Consider the following 26385-nt stretch of genomic DNA (forward strand, 5'->3'; position numbering starts at 1 on the left):
TCATGCCGCAGACATGTAACATGATGTCACACCCAGTCTCATTATCCTCACACCAGGCCGACCAGTCCTAACACTAACTTAATGCTAAACACCAAGGGAGGCAGCTGTGAGTACCAATTTTAAAAAAATCTTTGGTATGACTCGGCTGGGGATCGAACCCATGGCCTCCCACATTAGCTCTAACCACCAGGCCACCGGAGCGATCGATAATGGTCGAGTATCATGAGTAGTGGCAAGTAGTTTATGTATGTCACAGTATCTACTGCTGAGAAATTAGAATTTGTATAAACTGACAACAATATTCTGGACAAAATGTTTGAGTTCTCATATAAAGCTGGTTTTAAAATTGAACCTAACAATAAAGAGAAGGAGAGACCAATTATTTTGCCATTGAAATCTTGCACTGAATGTTTAATCCAAAGCAAAAATACTTAGAGCGTCATGTCAGGATTATAGGCGTGGTTAGAAATGCCTCCACATTCGGAGAAACCTTTACCCCTGTTTAATTAAATGCTTAAATTAGTGCATAAATAAACTGTAATGAAACCAGATGGTTGTACCTTGAACCAGTCTTAATTGTTACAACAAAGCTATAGACAAAGGTCATTAACTACAGCTACAGCATTTGATATTCAGGTGAATTGGCTAATTGCTTCAAAGTGCTGAATACTTGGTGCAATAACCTTAAACACAAAGATTTAAGAAACTGGAGACTGCAGTGCATCTTTGGATGTTAATTAAATCTTAAAAGGGCTTAATGAACTTTCTGTAAGTGATTGGGTGAAAGCACACAGTAATGCATACACATTTACTTGAAAAATATAAAATCATGATTTAAATCCCAATAAAGGAATTAGGAAACTTTATTATCTTGTATCAATGTTGCACACTGCTGCCACTTTGTCCCCCACCCTACACTACGAACTAGTGACTTCTTGTCCGATAGGAAGTTGTAGTGGCTCCATGGCTGAGGAAAAACCCAGGAAAATGCTAGTAAGAACCATGACCCACAGAAAGCAGTAGGCAAGCTTTCTCCCATACCCACATTGGCCAAGCCCGAGACACAAACCCATGTGGATATAGGTGAGATGGCAGTGAACGGTAAAGGCAATAACTTCAGATCACCAAAGGCCCCAATACTTACTAGTGGCAGAAGCATAAATAATATTTCACCCACTTGCCACCTCAATTTTAAGGAATTCAAGATTTAGAACTTCCATTGTTGTATGCTCATCTTCATCCAATATAACCACTTTCCCGCCATCTGTGTTGATAGTGGTCAGGTTACATGGTGGATTGAGTAACTGACAGATGGATGCATGGATGTTGTGAGATACACATGAATACAAATGACTGAGTAAAATACATGTCTTGGCCTGTACAAAAGCAAGGACTGAACTCCACCACACTTGTACTAAGCATACAATTTTTTATCAATGGACTATTTCAACAATTACTCTCAGAACACAGTTTTTACCTAGGAGTGATTTCAGACAAGAGCAATGGTCTGCCTAGGAAAAATTACAATCAGAAGCCTAGCAACGATCACTTTCAGAACCCTATTTGGCCAGGAACAATGCCAAGTTGTATCACTATGTTTCAAACACACTAAATACTTATGCTACCCTTGAGAAGAAAAAAAAATGCTAATACATACGTTAAATTATTTGTTGTACAAGCGAGGCAAAGAAAGCACTTACCATTATAGGTTTTCCAAGGAAAGTTTTGACAACCTCTCTTAGGTACTGGTAGGCCACCTGCGCTTTTGCATCAGAGTCAAAGGTCACATACCAGTTGTCATTGTGGGCAAACTCACAGCTGACAAATTTTGGGCAGTCTTCACCTGAGAAGAGCTTTTCCACATCCTGCAGATAAAGAAGCAAGTACTAATCTTGTTCTGTTTGGTGGAATGATCAATTAACTGATTACCTATTCCTGTAGAAACTTTGGTAAAAAAAATTAAGGTCTGTGCCATTCCCAAAGCACTGGAATTGAGGTTACTTTACTGATGCAGTCTGTGCCATTCCCAAAGCACTGGAATTGAGGTTACTTTACTGATGCAGCAAATGACCTCTCGGTCATCCAGAATCAAAGATAAAAAATTAACGGAATGTGATTCGAAGATAAATTACTAGAATGTGATTCGAAGTTATGAAAACAGCTGTTTATTATCTCATTCCCTTTCTTGTTTGTGGTTGGGAATCATCATCATCTCCTAAATGACTTGGTTCAATTAGGAAAAACAATCAATATCATTTTTAAAAAAACATTAAAAATAAATAAATAGTGTCACTACTTCTAAATCATTTTTATTTTTAGTATTTCCCAAACTAAAGAACTTCCCTTGCAATGTACTATACACTACACTCTGAACATGACCTTGGTCATTTCAACGTCAATTTCTGATGACCTTTGTCACTGCAAGGTCAAGTTCATAAGAGTACATACCTCTATTGGTGTAGAATTTGGGACCTCTCTCAAAATAACAATACATCGATTGTGGTTCGGCCGAACTTTCTCTCCTTTCTCATCCACTTGTGCATTATTACATTCTGGACAGCAAAAAGAAAAAGTAGGTTACAGAAACCAATTCTGGGAGAATTACTCTAACTTCGGAAAATTTACTTTGCATAATTTCCATTATGATTGCAAGCAGTTCAGCCAATACAACTGTTAACAACTACAAGTATATTGTTAAAATGGATAAAATTCAGTAACTTTATCTGCATGCAGACTTTAGTGTTCAGTAGATGTGTTTCTTTTCTTTCATTCAAACGCAAATCTAAACTGGCATAGCAGTTTCATGCTCTTCCATAAAAGGTAGGCGGGTGGGCTGACTGGGCTAAGATGAAGTATTTGGGTGGGCTGACTGGGCTAAGATGAAGTATTTGGGTGGGCTGACTAGGCTAAGATGAAGTATTAACCCTTGAATGTTTTTGTAAATTTTGCATGAAAAGCTAGTAGGAAACACATTTTGGGGGCTATTTCTCAATACATCCTAATACATAGACTTCCAAGAGATTTCTGGTTAACCTAATGTCTACTTGTGCTAGAAACATCGTTTTTCATTGGCCATTTTGCTCATACATGCACAGAAGGGTAAAAGTTGTTTTTTTTTGTGCTTATCAGACCCATCAGTTTTGTATTGAGACCACTTTTTATTCTAAATGCCCATCTTATCTTACTTTTGCAAAGGTTCACTGTTTGTGCGCCATTTAGACTGGTCTGCCTGAGGTCAAAAGGTCAAGAATCCAGACACAAAATTGGATCCTGATCACGGGCAAATTTCTGGTGGGGAAATTTTCGTTCTACAATTTTTTAAAACGTTTTTCCCACTGTATTTTGTAGTGCAACTAGCACCTCCAGATTATTTGTTATTGTGAAGCTACATCTGTCTACCTTTCTACAATACGATCCACTTTAGTGCATCATATATGACACTGATGCTACAGAGCTCGCAGTAGGCTACTACCTCCTGACGTGTAAAGGAGATGCCAGGGGTTAATGAGTTAACACTATGCTCAAAACTATGTACAAAGTTCGTTACCTTTGAAAAAAAAGAAACTGTCTCTCTAAAATGGTCACCAACTATAAATTTTTTGGTGGAAATTTGCATTAAAAATATAATTAATTCATAGCAGTGATTAACTCTAGTCCCTTCATCATGAAACTTTGTTGAACAGTTTGAGTGCCAAGTGTTTCTTCAGAATCTGGATATATTGCTTGAAATGTGCAAATGTAATGTTTTAATTGGTCAGAATATTTTTGGGCAAGGTTCAGACTCAAGTGGCACAAAGCTCAAGGTCCCAAAACCTGCCCGACTTTCATACAAATACAAAATTTTTTCAAAAGTCCCTCTCCTGGATTCCATTACTGCACCAATTCAGGGACTTTTGAACTTATGGCTGGTTTCATATAAAAAATTGCTTAGAAACAAATATTTCTTTTAATCCAAGTTACCTCGTAGAATGTCCAGTATCAACTGTGTATCAGAGGTGAGACGCTGAATCTGACTCAGATTTGCAACGGTGGTGATGGGGACATACTGATCCGCATCCATCTGTGACTGCATGTACGTATCGCTAGACAGGTTCTCTCTGTAAAGAAAGATTACTCTATTTAATTCTGTATTCCATAAACTCAATATCCAGTTAAATCATGGCATAGTGTGCTGGCAGTACAGGGCATCAATGTATGCTATACATGTATTTTGAAATTAAAATCATAAACCCTGCTTTGCCAGAGGAATCGGTGATGGCAAGACCAGGCTAACTCTTTGCATTGGCCTGGTGTTATGTGCATTCACATTTTAAGGTGGTATACTACACTGCTCAATGGAGTGCTGTAATGACAAAGCACTGTTATGATGTACGTCATTATAAGGCAGTCTCAATATAAGGTGAGGGAGTACTCATACATGGCAATCCCTGGCAAAAGAAAAAGTGTAATCCAAGTAGACAAAAAGAGTAATCCAAGCAGAAAAAGAGTAATCCTCATATAACAAGAAAATTCAATCAGCATTCATACAAAATGATATATTTACACCTTCTGGTCTGTTACATCAATTACTGCTTCAAATTTTCATATATAGCACTCTGAGCTTTAAAAAGCAACAGTCTCTCATACTGCATTTCAAAACACTTTGTACCAGCTTGATTATGAATGTCGTGCACACCAACAGAGATCAAAGTGCTGGGTTACAGAAATTGGATCTAAATTATACTAAACAATCTCTCTCAGTCAGCATTAGAATGGTAAAGAACCAATATTCCTTTAATAACCTAACAAAGAGGAAATATATATCTTCCAGTTATTGGATCTTTTCACTGGGAAATAGATGCCACTGCACATCAATTCTGTTTGCATTAAGTACATTGTTAGGTAGAATGCAAACTTCATACTTCAGGAGTTCTCCTAATTGTTCAGCAGCCTTTCCTGCAGCATGGTGCATCATAATGACAGGGACCTGATATGTACACTGATGGAGACATTTTTCAAAATATAGAATGCAATTCCTTTATGAATTCTAGTAATCACTTACGCTTTATCTGCTGAAAACCCCATACAGTTCTGCCAATTTATATTTATTGAAAGCATTATCAAGCAAATAAAAAATGATTTCTCCAGTGGAATCTACTGTTAATTCTGGTAATGAAAAAAGAGCACTCTGGCTTTGCCCTTTTCATTGTCACAGACTCTTACACAGACTGGGTACAGCTTTTTGTCATCATAATCACTATACCTATCTGTTGCAATACTAAATGGCCCAATTTTCATGGCTTCTGCAATTTTATGCGAATTATCTTCTGTTAAACACCTAATAATATTAGATGATTTTGATCTTGCAGATGCATATTTCTGGAGTTTTGGAATCAGGAAACATTCGTTTAACAAAGGACCAACATAGTCTTCTACTGCTAGGGGTAGTCAATGTTCTATTAAGAACTCGGTAAATAATGCCTCTGCATTTATTAGTTCTGCTTTAAAAAAGAAGTTACAAGTTATCTTAGTATTGGAGTTAGTAAAACAAGCTAAATAAAGGTTTCTTTGTTTTACCATCATGATCAATATTACAATCCTTTCCACACAGCCTGCAGTGGGCATAAAGCTGCCCTAGAATGGAATGCTGTATTGTGTAATTCATGTATTCATCTTTTTCTAATTCATCTGTGAAATTATTTGAAAAATCTTTTTGCTCTAACACACACATCTACTAGAATAAATCTGACTTGACTTTTAGCATCAAATACCTACAGACTGGTTCTGTTATCAGATATGAAGCAGAACAAAGAATCGCCAAAGATTAAAAATTAGAAAACCAGACATACAGCTGCTATAAATAGAAACCAAGGTCAAAGTTTGAAAGTAAAACCAGCATGTTTCTTGGAAATAGGGCAGCTGCTATAAAAAGAACATAACTGTTAGGAAAGTGCATGCAAGGCTACAGGCAAGCGTACTCTTATGCCGTAGTTATTTAGAAGTCGTCTTTTCTAGAATATGGTTTAAAAGATTAATGGGATGTTATTAAAAATAAAACAAATTATTTTTTTGGGAGGGGGACATACCAAAAACAGGTAATCAGAATATTTTTACATGTCAGGCGTAATTTAGTGAAAAAAAGTGTAATGGCTGGCATGTACGAGTACTGCATCATGTAATTTACAATCAAGCACTTTCATGGCAAGACATTAAACTACATCGCTCAATGGAAAGTATTATAACGCCAGATTAATTTATCCTTAACTTCACTATAAAGCACTATACTACATTGCTCCAATGGACAGTGCTACAATGAGGGAGTAATTTATCATGTACTTCATTATAAGGCAGTCTCACTATAAGGTGGTATACTATGTGGCTTCAATAGTGTTAAAATGAGACAGTAATGTATCATGTACTTCAGTATAAGGCAGTCTCACTATAAGGTGGTACACTATGTGGCTTCAATAGTGCTAAAATGAGACAGTAATGTATGATGTACTTCGGTATAAGGCAGTCTCACTATAAGACAGCAAACTACATGGCTTCAATAAACAGCATTGAGTAGTTTTTATACTGTGCTTCATCATTAACTGAATGTGTCCTGGTCACAAAGTAGTTTTAAACTATTCAAGAAGGTGTCATTAACATTGTAACAATTAAGACCTGATCACAAAATAACCAAATTTACAAATAAGAGTAATGTGATGTGCACAATCACCACCTGTTTATAGTTCTTTTTGTAAGCAATTACCGACCAATCGGCCTCAATGACGGCGCACTTTGGAAACGGTATGAATCAGATCTAATATGCATAAACCATTATTTTCTTATTTGACTTGAAACGACTGTTACCTCTGACTCCAAAATCGAAAGGTATCTTTATTAACCCAGGCAAGCCATACAAAAATTGGGTAAAAACCTCACGAACAAAAGTTAATATGCATCAACTACCTTTCTTTGAGCCACAATGACTCCAGCCTCTGACCTTTTGGCCCAGATCTGTAATGTAGAACTAATGTTGCTGAGCAGAAACATTCTTTCTTTAAGCCAGTGACTTTGACGTTTAACATCTAATCTGATATGCTTCTTTCTTTTGTCAAGCAGAACTTACCAGTACAGTTGGTGATGGCAGTTGCAACAGAACTGGAGTTGTCATGAGGAAGAGGTAAGTTAATGCACAGGCATACAAGCTAATGGACTGGGTCATTGCGTAAAATGCACCATCAAATACAGGGTGTAAAAAAAGGTCAATTACAAACTATGGAATAAAATATTCATATTTATTACATTCTTATACAGAGTGCTTCTATACCCATTATAATTATTTTGGCATTGCTCTCCAAAAAATTTGTTATGCAACCAGTTTTTAAACACCTGCAATCACATAAAAGATGTTGTTACTATTAACAGTAAGTACAACTGAAGAAACTGTCGCAGAATTGACAAGGCTAATTTTAATTATTAAACAGGTGAAAATCATTCTTGACTAAGTCTATATGAAACAGAAACAGTGGTCAGCATGTTCACCATGCAACAGAAGAGGGGAAGCCCATTCCAATCCTGCAGTGGCTGCTATAGTGTCCCTGGCCATGGTACTTGACTCTCCTTGCCTTGGCAAAATATAGATTTCAATGCTGTACCACAAAACACCAACAAATCCCCAAACCTTCAAATCTTCTTGATATTAAACCACATTTTCACTTAGTTTTCATTCCATTGTCCTATAAATGTTATTCAACAGAAATAATTCATAATGCAAAGATCAAAATTCCAAGTCAAAAAAAGGTGACAACTCACTTAAATTTTTATTAAGGTCAAAAATCAAACCCAATTCAAGTCTTCTTCATATTAGGTCTCAAACCAAAAATTTTCTTTTTTAATCTGTATGCTGCACATTTCTAAGCAGGAAAGAAATTAATGAAAACAACAACTCGTGTGAATATGGTGGGGGAATAATTAAAGCTGACCTTGCAACAGAAAACATACCTGGAGAAGTAGGATTCCAGCTGAGCCTTGAGCATCTGTCGTAACTGATCATCTGGGATTGGCCCATCGACAGGGGCTTCTCCATCTGAAAGTCAAGATTCAATTACATTGATTGCTTCATGAACTGATATAAATATAAGAACACGTTGTCATGCTTGCGAATGCGCTTAAGTAGCAGCCCCTGTCCATCAGCCAGGTTTGACAAAAAGGGGAATTTTGGTGTCCTTCATCTAAAAAAGTGGGCAAATATTGTGTGATCTTATTTGATCAATCTAATAATTAAATATTATTTATCATGTCTATTTTTTTATATATTTTTTTTACATGAAAAGCCAAATAATTTATTACCATATTTACTGTTAGATTTTTGTCTATGACAACAGTGCAGAACAAATTAAGTCCAGAAATGCATATATAGTAGAGGGATTTGATCAATTTATAGGAGGGTCCATGAGAAATTCGCTTGTGCAGCTCTAAAATGGGGGTGGGGTGTTGGCTTACACGTCAAGATGACATTCAGTATCCATCCCGTTTTCCATATTCACCTCTTAGCAAAACTTTGCTGAATTTACAAAAGATAAAATGATGCTAAATACCATGTGACTGGAAAGAAAAAGCCCTTAAATTTTGCAAACATCAGTTCAAGTCCCAGAAAAACTAGCAATTTTCAGCTGCCACTAAATGAGAAAAAAAAAGATATTACATTGCCAAGTCATAACTGACCGCAAGTTAAATTTATAGACTATGTTAGCATAAACATAAACAGGGTAAACCAAGTAGCAATTAAAATTTGCTGAATGGGTTCTGAATGACGTTGTACGACTTAAAGGCAATTTGATTTGTTGTGACTTGTGCATACTCTTTGTGTAGAGTGCTTAAAGTTGTTAATAACATAGTTGCATGTGACTGATCAAATCTGTATATATGCCAATCCCTGAAGAGGTATAAGAGTAATTATTGCTATTAAAAGTGGCAAAAGTGTGTAATCTATACAGCATGTCTGAAAAAGATACATGTATTGACTTCAGTATGGGCCTGTGAAAATGCTGACATTGCAACTAAGGAAATTTTAGCACATTTAAGATTAGTCGGTCACAACTACTACAGAATGTTAATTTAATATTGCTTTATTAATATAAACTTTCAACAGATTAAATTAAGGTCATCAGTGAATTATAAGCTGCACACTATGTAGAGAGACAGTTTAGACAACTCTAGATAGTGAATTGTAATGGCTGACCGGGGGCTGAAGCAGATAAGAACTGGAAACTTTTGTCAGAGAAAACTAGGCACACTTTTGTCAGATCTAGGCAACTTTTGACTGATGAATCTAGGCATACTTTTGTCAGACAAAATCTAGGCATACTTTTGTCGGATACTATTAAAAATAGCCTTGTGCTTTTTCCAGTTTTAGATTGTCTTTAATATCCTCAACCGTTAGCTCCCCCATTTAATGAATTTCTGCTCTTGCAATCTAACATGACTGTATTGTTAGAGCTTTGTCAACCCAGAACTTGAAATAGCCAAAATAAATTCAAGTTGGTCACGCTACAACTAATAAAGCACTGATGTTCCCCGAGTTGGAAAAAAAGATTTATTGATGCTGCCATTAAATTAACAATATGACTACAATTTGGCGTAGTTTTAAGTGGAAAAAGTCCAATGACCAAAATAATAATCTATGAAGTCTATAAGAACACTAGATAGCAGCTGAGACTAAGCAGTTCTGGTAACATGGTTTTCAACAATCCCCTGATCGCACTCGGTTTTCGTCATTTCTTTAGTTCGATACATCAACATATGTATATAACTTTCAATTCTCTAACACAGAACCTTAACAGAACATCTATTTCTGACTCCTGACCATTACCTGTGATGGCCACAGTCTCACCAGGAACGATATCCTGATTGTCACTGTAGTCTGTGGTGTATTCAGTCTCCTGCATTGGAATGGGTGTTGACTCTTCTGACACTGGAGGTGAGAATGTTCCTGTAGCATTGACTTTGTCACCCAGGTCGCCATTCATATACTGGTAATCTGCAATAGACATACAATAAAGAATGGGACTTATGTTAACTATTACTCATTTCATCCAAATCGAATTCTTATTATTATATAATTTAATAAAAACAGGTTAAGTAAAGATCTATGTGCAAAATGATGCATGCAGAACTAAAAAAAAACAAAGAGGGGTAGCTTCCCCTCCCTCTTCCAGAAGGGTGGGAAGCAATAACCATTGATCAAAATACAAAATTAATATATTTTATTTTTATGCAGCAAAAGCTATTTTAAATTATTGCCATTATCTTGACTCCCAGCAAACAAAAAGTAATCTGACTCAATGCCTATTATATATGGTAAGGTACATGTCAGATCCAACTGCGAAAATGCACAGACCCAGATCTGCCATCACACACTACACCAAATCATCTGCATGTACTCAGTTTGTTAACTTTGATCAGTAGCACAAACATGTAAACTCTGATCTAACGATGCATTATGTGATGGCAGATCTGGGTTGGCAGTTGGACCCAACTTGCAGGTATGTGCGGTATTAATGAATACACACGGCTTCTGAACATGCATGGAAAATAACAAAAACTTGCTTACGTCATTGTCACACATTTAAATGACTGAAAGTGGTTAATGTTTTTTCTCAACATGGAATTATGTACCTCAATCCAAACGTACCATTTATTTTAGTTTTTTGTATAGCTGTTATGTATATTTAATTAGCATACATTTTGTTTGGGAGTTCTTGTTAAATTTCTTTAAAATTTCATTTTATGCTGTCAGTAATGAAGCATTGTATCTAGTGGCTGACCTTGTCCAAAATCAGTGACAGTTTTGGTAAACTACATTTTTTTCCTTCTATGCGAGGATCATTATCCAACTTTGGTGGTACTTGGACGAGAACTGAAACTTTTGTGCATAAATTATCCTTTGAGCTTTGACCCAAAATTCTAGTGACATCTTATCATCAAGTACAAACTAGCCAAGTTTGCCCAGGTAGTACTAATTTTAATGCGCATAAACCATTTTTCTTCTTGCAGACCTGCCAACCATTTTCCATGCCAGCCCTAACAATAACTTAGGAAGTTCTTTTTTTTTCTTCAAGTTAGGCCAGTTTTCAGTACAGTAAAATAAAATATCATGTACTGTCATAGTAAATATGGAAAATGTGCATTTAAAAAGGTCTGAAGTTGTATTGGAGTCTGATGCTATAAAGGTAAACATTATATTGAAATAAAAAGTTTGTAAATTGCATATGGACTTTAATTACCTCCAATCCAGTTTCATACACTGCAGTTCAAAACCCAATGGAGTTCAATGGATTTCTGCTATCTCTCAACCTAATTTAATTCTGGGATTTTTTTGTATTTCACATGATGATGGCAATCATATCTCCCACCATGAACAATAATATCTATATTGGGGTTAGCACAGAGACAAGGAAATCCCAGTGAAGGGATTTATTACTCGTCTCTCAATTAAGCACAAATAATGCAACCCTGCAAATGGGATTGGTAAAAATGAAGAAAGAAAAAAATTCTCATCCAATCTGTTCCAATTAAATTAAAACAACTCTGCGTTTTTGCAATATAGTATACAGATTTTAAACACAGAATTATCAGGTACTAGTATTGCCTCTCACTTTGCATAAAGGTTGTCAGGTATTGTACTCATTCATGAAAACCTGAATAATTATTTAGGAACAACCAGGTATCATAAATAAGTGACCTTGACCTTGTAGATAAAAACCCAGACTAAAAGAAACCTTAAAATAATGACCCTGCCAATGAGGATAAAACCTCAAACTACAAATGTGCAATGGAACATCTTATAAAACCAATATACAAGTCAACCACACTGTATCCATTTACCTTAAAAAGCTTTCAAGCTTGAAAGTGAAATATTAACTACTGACCTTGAAGACAGGACACCCAATCAGGTAAGCTTTATCCATTTGCCCTAAAGAGCCATCTAGCTTGAAAGCAGAAAATAAACTATTGATCTGTGACCTTTAAGATAGGACCCCCAATGAGGTATGCAACACATCTTTCAGTGATGATATATTTATGCAAAGTTTATAAATCTCTTATCTCAAACAGCTATGAAGTTATGGAGTAGAAAAGAGTGATGGAAAACATACAATACTGAATAGTCAGCTTGACCTTGAAGACAGTAACCCCTACTGTGATACACATCTTCTAGTGATGTACATGTAAACCACATTACATCCTTTGACCTCAAACAGTTTTCAAGCCATAGACATTCTGTATAAAGTGAATGTATTCCTGGAAGTTTTCCAACCAATTTAGCGAAATTTTGAAGAAAAAGCTTTTTGCCTTGAAGTTTTCAAAGCAAACCATCTAATTCTTTCAAGGTTGTATAAGTCATGACATAATGCAGACCTTTATATATAAAAATCATTTCTTTGAGCAGACTTGACCTTGCCTCATCATTCATCCATGACTTAGACTATAACCTTACCTGTATTGTTGAAGAGGCCAGCTGTTTCCCATTGGCTGCCATCAACTCCAGCTGATGCTGCTCCTGCAGATGCGGCAGTCTGGGTCTTGTGACTGAGAAATTCTGTAGCATTTGGGTTTAGGCCTGGACTTTTTGCAGTGACCTATCAATGAAACAAACTCTACTAATTATCTATATAGTTCAGATTATTTCCATGAACATAATTTCATCTGCCACCACATTTCACAGGATGTAACAATCCTTAAAAAAAAAAAATGGATTGGCCAATTAAACTTTCTTTAAAACATGGTACATCAATAATCAAAACAGAAATTTCTAGGTTGTAATTATGTTGTTTCCCTATCCTCTACATAAACATTGCATCTTACTTGAGATTGTGTATAGTACACAAAATAATCCGTTCATAAAATTTCAAAGAATACGTTTGCTTAGTCTCATTGATCATGGACTTCCCAACCTAGTGGTGGTTGGATGGATTTTGTTTTGAGATGATGAGGGCTGGTTGTTGTTGTTCTAGGGTTAAGCGCCATTTTTCTGCACAAGATAGGCTATACATGGCGGCCAGTATAGCTGGCGGAGGAAGAACCCTGGAAAACCCAGGGAAGAACCACCGACCCACGAGAACCAACTGGCAGGCTTTCCCATGTACCCACGCTAGTCGAGCCTTGGACTTGAACAAATGCAGACAGAGGTGAGATGGCAGTGATCCGGAATGGTGAGTGCTTTAGACCACTCGGGGCCCCATGAGGACGGGTAATGTGACATTTATTTTATCATGCATGATAAATAACTTTAATGTATGAACATAAAACTTTTATTGATAGATCCCCATAATTATCATTGCAAGCATTATTTGAATGTCACAACATGTCACTATCTCTAACTGGATATATTGTCATCATTTAGTCACTCATATTTAAGAAAAAAAGGGGTGGGGTACAAGGGACTTATTTTAAAAAAAAAATTTCGGTTACTACGGGATAATCATTCTACTTGACCAACCTAGGATTGACTATACACATGCACCCAAATGATCCACTGAAACAATGAACCTCAACAGACAAAAGAGTTCCAAAACCACCAAACATTCATGCAAAAGCTTAAGGTATACAACTGTAGTTATGCCTTGCTGACTTATTCTTTTTTTGCATTAAAGTGAAGATTTTTCCTAAATATGAGATCAGCAAATTTAAAGGCCTTTTCCCAGTCAGGAACAAGCCTGCACATTTTTCTATCTTTACCACCTATTTTCTGGTAGCATGGGAGCACAGTTCAAAAGCTGGTAGTTCAGGGTCATCATCTGAATTACCCCTTGGCTCCAGACACATTCTTGTTGGATCCTAATGTAATAAGATAAATTATGTAATGAAATGTAACGTAATTATACTTTTATATATTAATGCTTGGAATGTGTTACCTCTGAGAAGAGTCTGACGATTGTCTTGACTCCTGACTGGTATGTCCTGAAATGTTCTCATGGAACACTGAAGCCCCTCCTAGTGATCTAACTGCAAAACTCTGTTGGGAAGGTTTTGTTCATCTGGTAACATAAATTCCCCTCCCATGTAATCTAATGGCAAAACTTTACTGGAAGGGTTTGCTCATCTGTTTTTTGTTGTGTTTTCTGGCACAACAACACAAGAAGGTTATATTATTTAGTGCCAAGTCAATTTAAGTAAAGTACCTTGGCAAAGGGTACACCAAAGTAGCTACCCTGGGCTATCTAATGGAAGGATCTGAACCAACTTTCGATACACCAAACACGAAGCTACCATGGCTGCTAAATCAGGCACAGGGACAGATAAGGCTAACATATTATGCCCTTACCATATTCAATGAAGGGGAATTCAATATATTTTCAAGAAAAAAAAGTGCACGACATGACCAAGAAAGTAAAATATAGAATGACCATCTGCTAACTTGACAAGTCAGACATTGTTCAGTCAACACACTGTTACAATTGTTGAGGCAATATATATACTTGCCTATGAGATAAGTCCAACTACAAAACTGCACAAACCCAGATCTGCCAACACAATACGCAAATCTGGGTCTGTACAGTTCATTAGGAGTAACCAGGAGAACAATCAACATACAACGTGATCAGCAGGTGCATTATGCTACAGCAGATCAGGATCTTTTGTTTGGAGTTTGACATAACTTTTGAGTATACTCTGAACACAAGACAAAAGTGGCATGAAAGTTAATGTAGACTTTTCAAAACCATATAATTCAACAATTTCCCATGGGTCACTGCCATGAACATCACCTCAGTTCCCATTTTTTTAAAAACTGTACTGTGTGGTGATTTGTCAAACTTAAAAGTCCTCAAGAAAAAGAAACATGCATGGTCTAGGTCCTATAAAAAAGGTAAAACCACCCCCAGCCCCTCAAGCAAAGCAAATAAAAACAAATTAGCAAAAGTAGCTAGGCATTAGAACCATATCAAATTAAACTGGACTGTCAAACAGGATCTGAAGTGCTAGCTAATTATGTGTTAAGATTTGTTTTTTAAAAAACATTAAGTCAGCTTTTTGTGCGACTAAATTGATGGGTGAAATTCTTTGTGTTCAAGTTTTCTGAAAGAAAGAATAACACTAAAATCGGCACCATAGCAAATTAAGTTTATGTTGTTTTCTTTTGTGTTGTTGCTGCAACTGGTCATATCTTAGTTGATCATATGTTGCAAATCCCCAATTGTCTATATTACATTTCACAAATATCTGGCTACCACTTTAATGTTACGGAAACATTTATCTGGCATGAGCAAAAAGAATTTCAGGCTCCATGGTGTTTGTGTATGTGTGCATATATACAGACATACACATAAAGACACATGCACGCACACACAAATATATAATTACAATGCAATTACCTCATTTTCAATATCTTCCTCCGTCTCATAATACCAGTAGTCCAGCTTTCGTTTAACACATAAAACACAGGAATTGGAAGCATAATAATATACATCTCCTGGAAACATCTATGTATAAAAACACCCCCACTATAAAATGATGATCTACCACACAATGTTTCTGTTCCCTTTAGACTGTTGGCACTAGCTTTCAATATACCTTTCTGCATAAACTGAACACTTGGTCACTTCAACGAAAACCCTTGGTAAGAAACATTAAAGTGCATAAAGGTGGTTCTCCACTAGCAAGTCTGTCATCGTATTATTTCATTAATTCACCTCACATTCATTTGTTGCTTATCTCCACTGTGGAATTGCCAACATAAGAAGTGATAAATCAGTCACCTGTCGGACTTGACCCACTTGCTGGTTAAATAGTGGCCGACAAGATATCAAACTGACAGTGGATGACAAAATACTTGAATGGATAGGCACATGATGATACATGCAGGTCACAAATATTCCAAATGAGGCAAACAGGCAGTCCAAATGAAACTTGACGGAAAGTTCTCGTTTTGTCCCAACAAAAGTACTCCAACTATGTAACAAAGAAACTCCAAATGAACTGGATCACACATCATATGTGAAAATACCAAAAGTGCTTTCAACAACTGTCTAAAAAGTGTTCATCGTCAGTGCGGATCAGTGTTGAAACTACAGAAGGGAAAATTAAGAAAGCTTTGTTTTCTTAGCATTCACATTAACTAAGATGCCATTTTTGCAGCACAGCAAAACTTCAGACTTGTTGACAAATGAAGTAAAACTTCTTGAACTATTGGAACTAGTATACATGTACATACAAAAAATTCATGAATACCTTTATCCCATTATTGGCTTATTACCATAAATTCATTAACATGTGTCTATTTAAGAATTTCATGAGTATTTTACACAAATTTCAAATTTCAGTAATGACTACCATTAATTTTCATTTGAATCGACACAATAACAATACTCTACTAGGGCTGACTGTATATGTAGTGGCTTTGTTAAAATATACTGTCTTCACAAACATTAAGATATCAAATCTATACACCTAATTTTAGAAACAAGGATTTCCCCAGGAAGTGCATCAGTTACTATTTCCTAGATCCGGTTTCATATTAAATAGCCTTCTCAGCAAAAATCAAGTTTGCCCATTCATACAACTCTTCGTACCACTACCTTCTGAGGAAAGATATACATACATACATGTACATTATTTATCCTACAGCAACAGCTTCCTGGTAGTCAATGTCTGGAAATAACATTCTTAAATGACTACATTAAAAATTAATGTTTGTTAATAAAACTGCTGTCTGTTTTAGTCAATGAAATGCAGCCATGGATTGACAAAAACGTTTATTATTTGGGTGTATAGTGATAACGTATTTATTAATGGGGCTAATTGGTGGAAAAATGAAAAGTCCTTGTACATCTGTTTGTAGAATTCTGGACTTCATGGAGAAGAAGAATGGTGTACATATTTAATATGCCCAGACAGCCAAAGTCCTTGTTCAATAGTGATGATGTAATTTTGATGACTTTTCAAGTTTAGTAATCTAATGCAAAATAATCTTGAGAAACAAAAAAAAAAAAGTCCCTTAAGAAATGACATGTTTTCAATGGAGATCGCAACTTCATATTGCACATATAATTATTAGTGGAACAAAAATCTGGACTTTAATGATAGGAACTCCCGCCAAAATTTCACACACGATCATTGATAATCGAGTTAATTTTTGTTTTTCCAATGGAAAGCTAAATAAATTTTGCTAAATACTTCAAAAAGTCTTGATTCATTTCTAATCAAAATAAATTTTTTATCCAATACTTCATCTAATAAAGGTTTTCTGCAATCAAAGCAGTTGTTAATTTGTTACTATAAGGTTGCAATTACTGTTTTTACACAGACATGATTTTGGTCTTAAATAAAAAAAAGAGAAAGTTTTTTAAAGGATGTTTGGGTGTTACCACCCCAATGGAGTCTCGAGGGGATCTGAAGACCCACCCACCCCCAAATGCATTTTACACTCATAAAGTACTGTTCCTGTTGCAACTTATGATCATAAAATAAACCAAAATAATCATTTGAAAAACTAATAAACTTGCCAAAAATGTCAACTTTACTTCAATAATTTCACAATATTTAGAGTCACATGAATTTGTTCTCCAATACTATTGATGCTGAAATTATTTCATGTGCATGTCAGTGTTCTCATTATAATTAAGTCACAATAATTTCTCAATTTTTGCAGCAAATATATTATACTTTTCTCTTTTCATAAAAAATCTGTAAAATGAGCACCCAAGTACATGAACTATATAAAAATAATCCCATACATTCACTTGTCTTTTTTTTTCTCGACTGGACACAACCTGTTGATATGCCAGTCAAGCTCTTTTTGTGGCTTTGGCAAAGATTTCTTTAGCCCTTGTTTTTGTCATCACTGACTTTTTTGGCTCAATGTGCAATCGTTTCTTTTCCTTCTCAATGAGAGCCTTTTGCCTTTAAAGCTGGTGCTTGTATTGCCGACATAAAGCACCCATATTCTGATAGAGGGATACATCTGTTCTCTCATGCAAGAAATCTTTCTTCTTGTAGTAATTAATTACACCTTTTTCAGATGCCTTCTAAGCTTCAATTTTTCGGTGGTCAGCTTCTGATTTTTTAGGTGCTGTTCCAAACTCTTCCAAATGCAATCACCATATTTCAGATCTTTCTTGCAGAAGTCACAAAATGCCAGTACTCTAGTGTTCAGTTTTCTTATAAACTAACCAACTAAATTTCCATCAGCTTTTTTTCTCCAACCACTTCCATACGTTTTTAAAAACTATCTAAACTTTTCATGTCATGATCTCTCTCAACAACTTGGGACACCATGTTTTGCAAGCACGCTTTTTTCCATTGCCAAGTGCATACCTAATCAAACTCAGTTGAGTTATTAATGGCATAAGCTTCTGTTCCAAATCTGTTCATAACCAGATAAGAAATAAAGCCTCCAGAGTGGCAACAAGGTCAGCCAATCAGATGCAAGATTAATTCATCGTGTCTGAATCTCATTCATCAAAATTGACCAAGATTTCGGCAATGCAAGCGCATCTTCAAAGTTTTATTGAAAGTGGGTCTGAAATATGCATGGCCAATGCATGACAGACTTAGGTCCATACCACATACTTGCTTATCCAAACTAAAAACCACATCAAGAATTCTAGATCTTTCAAATGTAGGCACAAGTCCAAACTATTGCACTGTTACACGCTATTGGTTAGTCACCACTGCATACTAAGGGAGGCAACTAATGAAATCCAAGAGATGTCACTAGGACAAAGCACTAATATATGTCAGATCTGCCAAGATGTAGACATGGTTAACATATCAGAACCTTGGCTGGCGTAGATGAAGTGTAACATGGTCAATCCATTTTATTTGTAATGTATGATCTTGTAACACACAACAGTAACTCCCAAACAATGGACAGCTGAGAAAATAAAAAGTGCCACCCACTCATTAGCATTTCTATTTCTTTACAGAATGGCCAAGGCCTGTGTGTCAAGTACACAATTAAAACAAAGTTTATGACCTTGCTCCCAAAATGACTTGTGCCATGTATAATGAGAATCTCAGAACTCGGAAATGCCTGATCACGTGCATTCGGATGCAAATTTGTAATCTGGAACGCAGAAATTCACTTACTTAGAAGTCCTTCGTCAGCATGCAATAGCTGGCCAGCAAATTCAAAGACTTGCCAGTCCTACTTCAACCACCTATTGAGTGGGAAATTGTGCTCATCAATTGATCATTGCTGTGCTGATATTTACATTAGTAGGATTCAGTGGCTGAAAGGCCCTCATATGTACATGTCATTATAACAGTACATCAAAAGAACGTGATGCAATAGCTGGGATGCAAGTAAGAAAATGTGATGATATTTACAATGGCTGAATTCAAAGGCATAAAGACCAAATGTTGTACATGTGGTTATAACAAGAGTACATCAAATGAACAAATTTAGCTTTCATTATTGTGTTCATTTCCGAGTGTAGCCGAAAAAGTAATGCATGTGACCTTGAAATCAAGACACTTCAGCTTTGCCCAACATGCTTATGGGGACTGAAACTTTTGTCAGAGGGACTCCTATTTTTTGTTAACCTAAATACATGCAAATGAACAACTTGAAACAAAACTGTTGTCTGCTACTGTCAAAAAAGTGCATTTTCTTCCTGTTTTCTCACTAATGTGAAGAAGACCAAAACATATCCGTTTCTTTTTACACCTTTCATAAATAAATAAAACTGCTTAACTGAAATGAACTTTTACAAACTGGATAAAATATTCATGATATAAAGATCTGACGTGTTATATAACAGAGCCTTTCCAATTGCCATACTTGATTTTGGCAAGCCTTTTGAGTCCCAACAATTAGGCTGTAGCCTGGATCTTCCTGTTAACAGCAATTAACACACCATCAGAGAAAAGATAACCATAACCACTAGCATACCACATATTATATATATATATATATATATATATATATATATATATATATATATATATATATATATATATATATATAATTTTAATTAGAAAAAACTAGAATCACATATATTGTGTGCATGGAGAAACAACAGACTGGATACTGGAGTCATTAACTAGATACCTTTATCCCAATGATCTTAACACAAGGGCATTATTATCATTTTATAAAGTGTTTATAATTTATATGTTGCATACATCAGTTATAAATAACTGTATGCATGACTGTCTCTATTTTATAACCATGCTATCAACAATCCATCAAGTTTACAATGGTGCCAGTGATAAATGTAATACCCTCATTTCTGGCAATGGTACTGATCGGTGGTCCCAAGGTATATAGTCAGGCTTGATTTTTACTGACATTAGGTGATAGGTTAACTGGTCAATAGTCAACTGAAATCTTTGTTATGCTAATTTTGATTGATATATGATACCCACAGCCCTGGGCCAATTACCATCTCTAGTATCCAGGCATTTTGTGGTTTCACAAAAGCTATTTCCATATACGGTGGTTCCTTACAGTAATGACTTCTTTGACCTTATAAGTGAGGCTGCATGTGTGTATCTATGTGTGATTTGGATTTTTATCACAGCTTTAACAATTTTTCAGTCATACTGCAACGATGTCTTCAGTGGCAGTTTATAGTTATGTCTAGCACTGGGGCATCATGCCGCAGACATGTAGCATCATGTCCCATCTGAATGACCTAGATACAAAAATTTAATGTGTTTTATCTCTTTTCCCCACATTAATTGATAAGACATTGAATCAGTATATATAATCCAATGCCTAGCAAATAAAAGCAGCTAGAACATGTAAACTATATATTAATGCCACTTTTTGTAAATAAATAATGATGCCATCTCATTTACCAAGTCTGAGTTGTCTGGACTGCTACAGAGTCCTTGCTTTTTATTTAATAATGTTCTCCAGTGCCAAGGACCTAATGAAAATTTTCAGGCTTTGCTTCACCTCACCTGCTACCCTTATAGTCACCTCAGCTTTCTTCTTTATCAATCTTTCAATAAAAGTAAATTCATTTCCTCTAGTTTGAGAAATTAATGGCAATACTTCAGTACATTAAAATTTAGAAATTAGATCGCCACTGCTCCTTTCAATTATATCTTTGACTCACTAAAATCAAACTTAATAATATGCAACAGACACTGTTAATTTCAAGTTGTAGCAAGCTTTTTATTGTTGTTTTTAGAAACTGGAGCCATGGTCTCAGTGAATAGCAGCGACTTGATGTGTATAGTTCCCAATCGACATCATCAGCTGCCGTCTTTTAGTGGTATAATGGCAGATTTATTGTTTATATAGTTTGGAAGTAGAAATACATTTACTGAATCTCAAGATAATGTTACAAAAAATACATATATAAACAGATTATAATAAACAAAATGCATATCAGCCTTTCTAGTGATTTCTATATTTGTAATTTATAATAATTTGTAAGTTGACTTCAGTGTGCCTTGTTCAAAATGGTCAATTTTCGTGGTCCCATATAAGAGATACTGCCAGGTTGCCTATCATCCAGATAAAATGGGCAGAATATCGTCTTCTACTGACCTTATCAGGAGGCATCTATATTGAACTCGTTTCAAAACCAGTTACATTGTTGGCTGTAAGCTGAACAAGAAAGAACCTTTTTATTTTTATCTTCAATAGGGCCAACTTTTAGCAGTATCAGAATAGCAGATCAGCTTTAAAATATGTGAATTTTTTAGATGATGGGTGGTGATGACCTTGAACAAACATGCATATACCTGTTGTAAAGACTTATCTACATGTATCTAACAGCTGGTGACATTATTATCACATGACTGCTATCATGGGACTTCTATCAAACTGAACACTGACAAAATGGCACATGACATTTCCTGAAATGTCACTACTGTTAATTTCTGTTAGCTCAAATTTTAAAAATAATTCAATTTCATATTTAACCTATGATCTTAATTAAGTTGTATCAAAACTTGAATAATGTAAAAAAAAAAAAAGATTTATTAGTTTTGGAGAAAATAGCTCAGTGAAAAAATAATTTCATACAATCAATTCATCTAAAACACTGAATTTGAATACAGCACTTCCGCATTATAACGTCTTTTTCAATTCACATGTAACAACGTACAACACCCTTTAAGTGAACCTTGATCACTCTAGGTCACCCTTCCACACTATAAACCTGGTCTTATAAAAAAGGTGGCCCCCTCAGAGGGACACATTGGTAAAAATAAACTAATTTACTGCCAGGCAATAAGATGGGCATCTCATTCTGGAAAAACTATACAGAATTTATTTATTTATCTATTATTTACAAACATGTATGCTAAGAAAAACTGTTAAGATCAACTTACTGTACAACTATAGTATCTTCTATGAAGAAAAGGTTTTGAATGAAACTGGTTCTAAACCTCCTTTTCTGTACTTGAACCAAAATGTTTTAGCCAGAAATAAATAAATAATAATATAATAATAATAATAATAATAATAATAATAAATACTAGGCTTAATGTCAGAATTTCCCCTATGGCACCAGTAAATAATTGCATCAAATTAATTCTAAAAGTATCAATTTGAAATCTGTAATAATCTTTTCGTTTTCTAAACCAAACTGGTAAAGGGAATCAATCTATCTCTGGCAGACACCACAGGTTTTTACCTAGCCAATGGGGGAAACTTCTAGAACGAACAGCTGTACAAAAGATAGAGTGGTAACGAATGACAATGCTTTGATGTATACTATCAAACAGATATGTGCAATGATCAAGTTAAAAAGATGATATTTTCAAGTGCAGTAAAAACCTGTCTTCATGTAACCCTTTTATGAGAGACCACCTGTCTTGAGATCACAATTTTATGGCAGAAGGGTGGTCTTTCAATAAAGGTTCCACTGTATCAGTAATATTCAGTTTGTTAAAGGTTAATGTGCACATCAATAATCTCACACACAATAAATCAATGAAAATCCTGTTATACACCTCCACGTGTTGCACACTGAATATTTTCACCCACTGCTACTTATGAAGAAATAATCCATAAAAATTTGAATGATATCAACAATAATACAGCACTAATCCCTGCATCACCTTTATGTGATCACAGCACAAATCCCAGCTTGACCCTTCATAAAACTCTACAAAATTTCCAAACACATCCACAAGATTAAACTGACCATATGTTATACCCTTTGCCTATTCCTGCCCACACACCACAGACAAGTCCCTACAAAAACAATCTCATCATATTTTGACACATGAAGCATTTTATGTTGTCCACTTTTAGATGACCAGTGCCCACTTTTTTTTTTGCAACTATGTCCAGTGGCAGGGCAGCTGTAGGACCCAGCATGGTAGAGGAAATTAACCATATGGTGACACACGCGACAATATGGTAGTAACCTGACCACAAACACTCAACAGCGAGGACGCCAATGACACAAGGCAGAAACTACACAAATATGCTGAGAGCTGAAAAATCAATGGCAGCACAGACACAGTCAGTTGGCTCTCTTTTCCCCAGCATAGGAGTCTGTCCTACATTATTTTACAACCTGCATGGCCCATCTTCAATTAAGTGCTGTACAAGCTGCAGGACTGTTGATTAAGGACAAATGACAGTAGTTGACAGTTGTTCTAAACCCTTGGCATATTACAGTAGCTGACAGTTGTTCTAAACCCTTGGCATATGACAGTAGTTGACAGTTGTTCTAAACCCTTGGCATATGACAGTAGTTGACAGTTGAAACAGTACTACCATCACTGCATGTAGATGTTGGACTGCCAGGTATAACATCAGGTTCAGCAACTGTGTTGTCTGATGAATTTGCACTAAACCCAAATGCTGTTAATTTTATTAACTTACTCTTAGGATGAGATGATGAACATGCAACAACTAATTTATGTTTATCAACGATAATGTTGCACTATTGACATAATATAAATGCGATTTAGATTTTTTCCATTTGCTTTGTATTTATACATGGCAATCGGTATTTCAGTGGTGTGATGTGTGTTTTCTTTGATGTTTCAGCAAAATTATTTTATTTGTATATTTAAAAAAATAAACAGAAGGATTAGCCATGCTTAATTAATTGTAGCTGTTTCTGTGTGCATCTTTGGAGGTTGGTCAATTGTAGGTATAGTCGGTAGCATGACTGTATCACAGCATACAGTACTTAGACCAGATGCCAACGGTGGATTATGATGTAACAATGCACTGTAAAGATAGGTTTGTCAATAGCAACAAAGGATATATTTAAGAAACAGATTCCAGTGCACTGTGTATCCAAGTTTGTGGCTTCTTTTCGCTGTCCCTTTGAATTTCTCCACTCCAAATCCTTGATTGTATGTAAAAATTAAACAGCCAATAAGGCTGTTGCCCAAAAAATTGCCAGATGATATATTTCGTCGCCAATAAGGTTGGTTTTTTTGTTGCAATTTGCGACATTAGTGAAGCCCAGGACGATTCCTATCACTGTGTTGCGGGATGCAAAGACCATGGAAGTAGCGAAGATAGCAGTTACTAGTACAAGTAAAAATGCCATTATCAGTGCCATGAGGAACACTTTCTTTGCGGCTTACTACAATTGCGGTGGATCATCATGTGACATTCTATAACATAGTGCAAAACAGTCATGTAATGATTTATTTTGTAATATTATAACTGTATTGCTTGTTGTCAATAAAGTAATAACTATCCCATCTTTTTAAATTTTCATTGCCTATTACACTAACAGACTTGGTAAAATATTCACTTCTTGTTCTGGTGACATTTTCTGAAAATTGGCTTCAAAATATTGAAATTGGCGATTTTTATTTGGAGAAAACTCTTTAAAATCCAGGACCATCTCTGATTAGCCATGCAATAATTAGCCAGTAAGAATTACCCAATTAAAGTAAGTTTTATCCCCCCCATCTCAACACATTTTAAAAGCAGCTCTTATAAGAGTGTTGAATTTGCCTGTCTGATGGCTTAAGATAAGCTATCAAGTGAACTTACCACTGCTGTCAGTAGTTTGTTACCAATTAAAGGTCAAGTTAAAACTTTCCAGATAAATGTATACATTATAGTACAAGATAAATTATAAAATGTAAAGATATTAAAAATGTGTAAAGACAATAACATGTAAAATCTTCAAACATGATTAAGATCTAACAAGCATTGCCTTATAAACTCCAAGATTTCCTCTGAATAACTGCCAGCTGGATGGTGACTTGACCATTTGTTGGCATGCTATAACTGGAACCAAAGCACAAATACACTCACTCTGGTGTGCCATTCAATGCAGGTAAAAATGACAAGCATGTGGAGTGAGAATATTATCCAAAGAGGAATGCTTCTAAAATCCCCAGAATGCAGCAGTAGCCCTGACCTCATGGGATTAGACTATCTCTCTTGATAAAAGATCTATAAGCTTCCTGACCAAGGTCCTATTCAACAAACCCCAAAATACATGTACACGTTCTCTCCCAAAGTTACGTTCCACATATGATAACCGAATCCAACTTTAACCTAAAAGTAACTATAAATGATATTATTACAGAATCATTAACCAAATACAGTGTATAATGTTAGTTTCCTTGTGCACCTACACAAAACAGGTTACATAATAAATGTAAAATGGAGGTAGGACTCATTGTTCAACCAACATGTATAATTTGGCTTAGAAACAGCTGTTCCTGCTTCAAACAATATTTGGATTAACTGGCTGCTCAACTAAGCCATCAAAAGACAGTTGGGTTATGTAAAAGGCCTGTGGGAAAAAGGGCATGAAAAGAATCTTATGTAACTATTATTACGTAAGTAGCATACAAAAACTTGGGCGACTCTTACAATCAAAAACTTAATAATACATAATTGAATTAGTAATGGATGTCCCCTGGCCCTAATAAAAATGGAAATTATCTCTGGTAGGATCAACCTTCTTCATCAGTGATAGCTTTAGGGCAAATAAAACCAATGGAAGGGAGAAACCAATTCTTGATTAGTAAACACATGGTTCCACTGACCACAGCTAGCTAGTGACTGAGGTGGTTGTTATCATTTACACAACTCTCCAATAGCAATTTTTTGGGAGTGTGGGGTGGGGTGGGGGAGGATGCAGAGAAGAAAATCGGAATGGCAATTGTGACCAATAACCGATATGTAAAGGTGACCATCTGGACATGCATACATACTACTTGAGAAAACAGAATCATAGGTTAAATTTCTAGGTCATTTCCAGGAAGAAATTAATTTTTTCAAGGTTTACATATGATCATTACTAAATGGAAATAAAGAACATTTAAAATTATAAAACATGCATTTTCTAAATCTAAAGATGGTTCTCTTTCAAGACTCTCCAAAAACATCTAAGTCATAGAAATGATGATCGTATACAAAAAGACAAAAAGTATCACACGAAACAAGTTGGATTATATTCCTATAAATTGGCATGTAAAGTCATTTCAATTTACAGAATAAAAATTCCATCTTGATTTTGC

At 35.5% G+C, this 26385-nt stretch overlaps 1 protein-coding gene across 4 annotated transcripts in view; it reads right to left on the reverse strand.

Moving 5' to 3' along the window:
• LOC149790264 (uncharacterized) overlaps window positions 1-26385 on the reverse strand; it is an 85208-nt gene that overhangs the window by 40057 nt on the left and 18766 nt on the right. For all 4 annotated transcript variants that reach the window (XM_089972310.1, XM_089972307.1, XM_089972308.1 and 1 more), the window contains exons 3-8: window positions 12464-12605; window positions 9839-10006; window positions 7969-8053; window positions 3961-4097; window positions 2449-2552; window positions 1701-1865 (exon numbers count right to left, since the gene is read on the reverse strand). In XM_089972310.1, the coding sequence (XP_089828436.1) occupies window positions 1701-1865; window positions 2449-2552; window positions 3961-4097; window positions 7969-8053; window positions 9839-10006; window positions 12464-12605 (801 nt within the window). The remainder of the gene's footprint in view (window positions 1-1700; window positions 1866-2448; window positions 2553-3960; window positions 4098-7968; window positions 8054-9838; window positions 10007-12463; window positions 12606-26385) is intronic.

The sequence above is a fragment of the Sinohyriopsis cumingii genome, chromosome 10 (assembly GCF_028554795.1).
Source record: "Sinohyriopsis cumingii isolate HCF-2022 chromosome 10, ASM2855479v2, whole genome shotgun sequence".
Classification (NCBI taxonomy): domain Eukaryota; kingdom Metazoa; phylum Mollusca; class Bivalvia; order Unionida; family Unionidae; genus Sinohyriopsis; species Sinohyriopsis cumingii.